This window comes from Austrofundulus limnaeus, unplaced genomic scaffold (genome assembly GCF_001266775.1).
Source record: "Austrofundulus limnaeus strain Quisiro unplaced genomic scaffold, Austrofundulus_limnaeus-1.0 Scaffold299, whole genome shotgun sequence".
NCBI lineage: Eukaryota > Metazoa > Chordata > Actinopteri > Cyprinodontiformes > Rivulidae > Austrofundulus > Austrofundulus limnaeus.
The window spans coordinates 434397-441996 of record NW_013952701.1 but is presented as its reverse complement, the minus strand read 5'-3'; the positions used below and the strand labels follow the sequence as shown (position 1 = coordinate 441996).

General features: G+C 35.7%; 1 protein-coding gene across 1 annotated transcript in view; it reads right to left on the bottom strand.

Annotated features, from left to right (window-relative positions):
• Window positions 1-5471: 5471 nt before the first annotated feature.
• The window catches only part of atg5 (ATG5 autophagy related 5 homolog (S. cerevisiae)), a gene marked incomplete in the record, with an annotated part of 50729 nt that continues 48600 nt past the window's right edge, over window positions 5472-7600 (bottom strand). Inside the window, 1 exon segment of the mRNA XM_014021616.1 lies at window positions 5472-5887. Within this exon segment, the coding sequence (XP_013877070.1) occupies window positions 5712-5887 (176 nt within the window).

Here is a 7600-nt window from a genome sequence, read left to right as displayed (position 1 = left end):
ACCACTTGAAACATCACTAGCCCTGAAGCTGCTGGTAGACATCACGGTTGGAATTATCAAAGGTTTTTGACACCTGAGAGACGTCCTTTGTGTTTGGAAGCAGGGGGTGGGGGTGGGGGGAGGACCATGGAGGATGATTCGACCACTCAACCACTAGATGTCGCTGAAAACAACAAAACCTACACACTGTGCCTTTAAGAAAATAAGTAATGCAATAATCAAATGTTTGAAAATAAATAAACAAAAGATAATGTCTTTTTTGCTTTTGAACTAAAACAATAAGTCATCTTTCAAATAACTATATTACAAAATAATATTACCAGATCCATTTTTATTTTTAACCTAAGTGAAAACAATAACAAAATAAAAAAAAATGTTTTGGAGTGTGGAATAAAAGTAGGCTAATTTTGAAATATCTGTGAATCTATCCTCATCTGTCCTTACCTGAGAAGACTCTGCATCATCATGGTCTCTGCTGCTGGATCTGCTATGTCCCCTTCCTGACTTTGCACCTTTTATAGCAAAATTAAAGATTTATTTTAAATGTGTATGCGGAAAGCAAGGGAGCACAAATTCTGCACAGAAACTAAAAGGGATTGGGCTTATCTCATAGCATTAACTAGCAAGGGATGTAATAAAAGTAACAATAGTAGTCTATTTTCGATAACTAGTTATATTGGCATGTATTAACTCAATCATTTCGCTAACATTAGACACCTCCAACAGCATGACTCAACTTACATGGTTTGCTTGACAAAAACTGTGCGAATTGTTTGCTTTTTGCTGGTTTTACCTGGTTTCTGTCCCACATGGTGTAGCTCTGCAGCAGCACGGTGTAAACACCCGCGATAGCTCATGGTGCGTTTAAAGACTGCTCGGAAAAACACGTTACCGCCTTTTGTTAACAGTTGGAATGGATGAAAAAAGCGCGGGGGACAGAGGGCACAGATACAGGAAGTGCGGGAGACATGTCCCACATGTAGGGGAGACCGGGGACAGTTACAACGCTCTTTGCATTTGACTGTTACTCAGAGATGGTTTGAATTAGACTAACCAAATTTTAATACAATAAACTTACTGTTAATAGTCAAAACCATTTATAGATGGTTAAAGCATGTACTTTCTTCACAATTTGCATTTGAAAATGAAAAGTCAGATGCTGACCCCGGGGCCGGGGTCTGTTGCAACATTGTTTGGGGGGTGGTTACAACATATTATTAAAACAATATATTACACTGTAAATAAAAGTTTTATTGTTTAATATTTATATTATTGCTAAATTAATAAAACTGTAAGTTATAATGATATTACAGTGTTATTTGTTTATTCTTTTTGATTAAATGACAAATATTGATTTGCTTTATGAGTAGACCTTATATGTCAAAGACTCTAATTGATATAAAATGCAGTTGACTTTTTGAGACAAGGATAATAGATCAATTTGTGAGGCAATTAACTTTTGTTTTGCCTGTTGTCACTGTACACCTACATTATGCAAAATTTACACAGAAAGAAACTGGGATTTTAAAACCATTGTTGAAAACAACAACTGCAGAAAAAACATCTTAAACACTTTTATGTTTTAAACTACGAAATTGTCATGAATACTCAATTCTCTTTTAAGTGTAAACTTAATTTCAGCATCTTAATATCATCATTCTGTGCTCTGTTTTTATATGGATTTATTAAATTCCTTCCTGTCAGCATGATAAAACCTCATGTTTTAGCTAAATGAGCTGATCTGGATACATGTTAACTATATTAGTTAAAAATCAACATATCACTTCTTTAACCCATATAAGTTTGAGCTGGATCACAAAAACAGTGACAAAAGTATAACAAAAATAAAGCTGGGCAAAAAAATACTTTGGGACCTCAAAAACAGTTTTTTTTTTTTTAATAAATCCTGGAGCAGTTTTTGAATCTGCTTACTTTTTCTTTGCAAGGTGGGACATCTAACTGAACATGTACAGTGTGAGTGTCATCAGCTTGTTTCTGTTTGGAGAAATTTGACATGTTGCAACCGTCCCTTGTTGCTACTGTCCCCGGTCTCCCTACTTGTGTCCGTTATGTTCATGGCTTTTATTAGAAAATTAAACAAATAAAATGAGAACTGCTCTAAGTGGGGAGCCGGCTCCCTTCGTTCACTTCAAAGAGCCGGCTCTTGGAGCCGAAACGTTCACGGCCGACCCATCTCTAAGGATAATGTTATAATACGATATAAAGCTAAAAAAAAAAAAAGTTGATTTTACATCATATTGCCCCTAAAATTCTATTTAAAATTGTCAAAAGTGTTAAAGCAAAAACACACAGAACAAATCAAAACAAGGCATGTAACCAATGTAACCAATTGTTTATTAGGAGGAACTACTTTGTGGGGTGAATTAATTTGTTGCGCGGGGCCTGTCCTCATGGACCGGCTGCGCCTGCTTCCAATTTATATTTACCTGCTTGCAGGTGCCTATGTCCAACATTGCAAGAGACGGGGTACACCCTGGACAGGCTGAAAGTCCATCACTGGACAAACAACCGTTTAAACTTTCACTCATAGGGACAATTTAGAGTTACCAAGTAAACTAACATAAAGAAACCAGATACCCGGAGAAAACCATCTGGGACGTGATCCGGTGAACTCACTGAGTAGACAGTAAACTATTCTGAATATTGTGACCCCTTTTTCAAATTAAACCAGCAAGCTGGGAGATCCTCAAAGTTTGATCGAAATAACTTCAAACTGTGAGGCTGCAGTAGAAAAAGAGACAAATGTAAGCAGCAACTGCTCTTATGGCAATGTTCCAGAGAAAAGAATTGTGATTTATGCGCTCATCTACAAACACACACCTACACACATTCTCACTCATGCAAACAAACACTCGTGCATTTAGCAAGCACACTAAAGACACACAGAAACACAGTTGAAGTTACGGTACAAACCGAAACACATGAAGTTAAACAGTACACTTCGAAATACACAGATGTGTTAACAGTTTACACACAAAGCACACTTGTCTTCTTTCACTCTTCCATTTACCAATTATTCACTTGTCTCTCGGGAGATCTTGTCAGTTTCCCCTGAAATGTTGTGATTAGTTTCTATCAAAACAAAACCATAAACCAAACAAAACCCTGAAACACCCACGCTCACATATACACAGACACACACATACTCTCCATCTACCCCTAAGCGTCTTCCAGGGTGACGCCACTGAAGACGTTTTCAGAAACTGAGCGCAATCCCCAGCGGCTGTTTTCTCGTAAATGTTTTGTGGGATCGTGTTATCATGTCGCTGAGATGCAGCAGCGGGGGGTCAATGACCAGAACGGGTGACTAAGATCTATCGCTCCCGATGTCTCCGTTTGACTTCCTAGAAATCCACTTTTCCTTCTCCAAAACTTAGTTTTTTTTTTTTACAGGAAGTCAAAGCCTTTTCTGGTGTTGCAAAACATAGACTACCTAATATTAGCTAACAAAATCTTCAGCCGCTTGTGTGGATATTTCCTGTTGATGATGAAAATCTGGAAGGATTTCCTTCAAACACGAGTTCTGAAACATTACAAACTGAGAAAACTGTCGAGGGCCAAATGTTCTTTTTAAACTGAGACCACATTTCCCATAAATCCAGTTATTTGTCACTTCCTGTGCTCTTTTATTTTAACTTAAAAATGGCAGAAAAGCTTTTTTAACTTAATTTACTGCCACAATATCACCAGCTGGACCACAATGGAAATAAGCTTTACGCATTATTGTGTTATCCATTTATGTTAATGTTACTGTATACTATATGCAGTGCCATTTATATGATAAATAAAAAATGATGATGATGTAGGCATTTCTTTTTGTAGCCATGTTAGGCGCTCCATCACTCCATGGATATTAATTCTGACCTGTATGTTTGTTTCCGTACTTTATTTCAGGCTTAAATTAGCTTTATTTTATAATCCTTGATAATCTGGTGATGATTTATTTTTTTCATTGTGCCATCTTTGAAGCTCAAGTTTGACACTGAATTGATGTTACAGTCAGGTCATCTCTACTGGTGAATAGCTTTCTGGAACCCTCTATTCCACTGGCTGGCTTCTGCATTAGACGTTGACCCCAAAAATCCCCCCAAATCTACAACTGACTCCCATCTGAAATGGACACTTGTTTTTAGCAACGCCAAAACTTTGGTCAGCGTGGTCTCCGTGACATAGTCCAGATCTTTTTACTGTTGCCCTGTTGGTCGTTTGGGTTCGGACGTTATTTAATAAAGTCTTGAGGTTTTTTTTTTAGAAAGCTTTAACTTCTATCACATGGCTGTTAATTAAAAACTGATTGTGAAGTTGGTTCTTTTTGCTGCTCCTGCCAACGACTCACCTTGTCTTTGACTTTTGCAGCATCTGCTGAAATAATAAGATTTGACTTTCACCAGACACAGGGTAATATGTCAGCTGTTAAAAAGTTCCACAAAAAAGATACACATAAGTGGATCTAATGCAAGATTTTGTTATCAAAATTAAAGAAAGTAGGTAATTTGTAGTTTAAATGATGTTTTCCATAAAACCTTTATTTAGTTTTGGATAGTAAAGGATTTATTTTTACATTTCAATGCTGGATTTAAATGAAACCTGATGGGACGGACAACTAACAAATTTGCTTCAAGCTACTGAGAGTAGCTGTTTGGATGCACCCTGTTTTTTACAGAAAAAAAAAACTTGCTAAGAGAAAGCGTAATGCAAAACAAACTTTCAGCCTCAGTGCTGAAAATGGCTAAGAGGCTGAAAGGTCTAATTTTACTACATCATACGACCCCCCTCGCATGGTACGGGAAGTGAGTGTGTTACAGTTCATGTGGCACATCAAAACCACAAGTTAATAACTCAACACTCACCCCTGCAGCCTTTCAGCATGTAGACTATGGATTAAATGCTTAACACACAAACAAGTAAACAACAGATTTTATGGGAACTGAGGTCATTTTACAAACATTATATGATCTTAGTGTCAAGAAAAAAAAACTTACACATGAGATGAGTGAGTTTTCTGCCTTATTTAAAATGATTTTGATATATATATTTTTAGTTTTTTTTAAGGAATGGTTTGTTAAGTAAACAGCTAAATAATTTTATTCCGTTGCTAGTGAATGCTAAATTTTCATCCTGCACCTTTTGTACCCTGATAGCATGAATTTATCTTTTATTTTGATTAATTTTATAATCATCCAGTATTTCTTTTTTTTTTCATTACTTCAATATAAAAACTATGGAAGCCCATTTCTGCCACCCTGATAAAAAATAAAAAAACTTGTATCTCATAATTATGACTTAGCTATCTCATAATTATGACTTAGCTATCTCATTATTATGAGATACTATCTCATAATAATGAGATAGCTTAGTCATAATTATGAGATACAAGTTTTTTTATATTTTTTATCAGGGTGGCGGAAATGGGCTTCCATAAAAAACAATTGAAAATGTAGTTCAACAGGTTTTTTTTTTCATTAAGCAATGACCAAAGTGTCTCACAGTAACGATCCTAAAGCTGATTTAATTTATTTAAATACAGCTTTGGATTTTCTTTGTTGTTCTGGGCCATTTTAGAGAAGCTATTTAAATGCATATTTTTTATGCTCGTCTTGTCTCCTAAACACCACCAGACTTCTCATTAATGACCAGTGTCTGTCTCAGTCGCAGACAGTCGAACATGTGCGGAGGGTGACGGTGGTGACTCAGCAGAAAGCCGCCAGCCGACTCTTCCTGAACCCCACACATGTGGAGCCTCGCTCGCTCTTCTTTTCTTCTTCTTCCCGAAACCACAGCAGCCAGAATCTCTTCCTGTCGACCATCCACGCGTGTTCTGCAGCCGAACTGAGCCGGTCATCGATGAAGTGTTTTATATGAGTTCCTGGAACACAAAGGGCTGGATGTGTTTGATGGCACTGAAGGGGGATCATTTACCCACAAATCCTCACTTTAATGATTGCTTTCAACTTACTGAAATCTGTTAAATCAACAGTTAGTGTTACATTATCATTTCACAGTCATCTGATAACAGCAAACTAGCTGTATATATGCAGCTTCTTGTATGCAACTATGATTGGGGAGCCATTCTGACAGATTAGTCAGATCTGATACATTTTTTTATTAAATTAAAAAAATAATATATATTCTTAATACCACCAGCATACAATATTTTGTAAAAAAAAAATTTGGTGGGGGGAGTAATATACAGGAATTACATGTTTAATATTCAAGAATTCTAAATATAGAGTACAGAAAATATCCTTAGAGCATAAAGACATAATACCGTATAAATACAGTTAGATAAGATAAGATAAACCTTTATTGTCATTGTACAAAGCACAATGAAATTATAGTTCAGAACACCCATTCAGAAGAAGACAGTACATAACAAACATAGGAGAACAGGTACTCTGGGTCATACTCCCACTGACACTGCACAGAGCAAGGATCATCATCATGAAGACATCATGAAGATGCGCTACCATTAAAAGAACAAACTAAACACCACACAAGGAAAGATGAGGAAAAAGTTATTGAAACTATACAACACTAATATTGCTAAAAAGCTCAAATATTTGGAGTAAAATGAGAAAATCTAAAATAAAAAGAAGAATGACAAATATAAATAATTCAAATAACTGATATTTCTTTACAAAACAACACAAAACATTTTGCATTTCTTGTTTTAATCATGTCAAAGTTATTACAGTTTTATGCTAATAATAATAATAACTTAGAATTAGTGCAAAAATAATTCCTCCCTTTTAAAGATCTTTAACAGGAGTCTCTAAGACTAAACTAAACTCATTTTTTCCAAGGGCTTCATGCAGTCCACGTCTGTTCTGCATTTTGTCCAAGTAATTAGTCTCGCTGCAAAATTCACACACAACAAAAAACACCCGTCTCAAAGTATCTAATTCAACCAGAGGAACAAAGAGTGCAGGGTCACTCACAGAACAGAAACTTAAAAACAGAACAATGGACAGAAATGTTTTTCTTCTTTTTTATTATTATTTTTTTACTGAAAAGCTTTAGTTAGAGATTTTAACTTAAAGTGCATAAAAAAATCAGCTACACACACACACAGAACAATGATGTCAGTCAATTAGCACGCTTACAAGTTTATAGTCACTGCTTTCTGGACAGTAGTTTCAGGAAATTATGCTACAAATTGCTTAGAAATTTAGATTTTCACAAGCGAAGCAGCAACACTGAACAAATCTGTACTTAAGGAGTTGTGATGGAGTGGGTTTTTATTTTAAACATTTAATTAAATGGTTGAGAAAACTACTTTAAACGAATTAATTTTGCAACTAAAGCAAATAACAATAATTGCAAATAAGAACATTTTTATTCTTTTTGTATTTTATTCACGTCTTCATATTTTTAAACCTTTCTGAGTTCAAGAAAGTCATTTTTACATGGCTGATGTCACATTAAGTTACCCAAACAAAACAAACAAACAAAAACTCTTCTAATTTTAACACAACTTTATTGCTTGCCCAGTTTGAAACAAACAGTACCAGACAGTCAGGAGCCACACAACACACACACACACACACACACACACACACACACACACACACACACACAC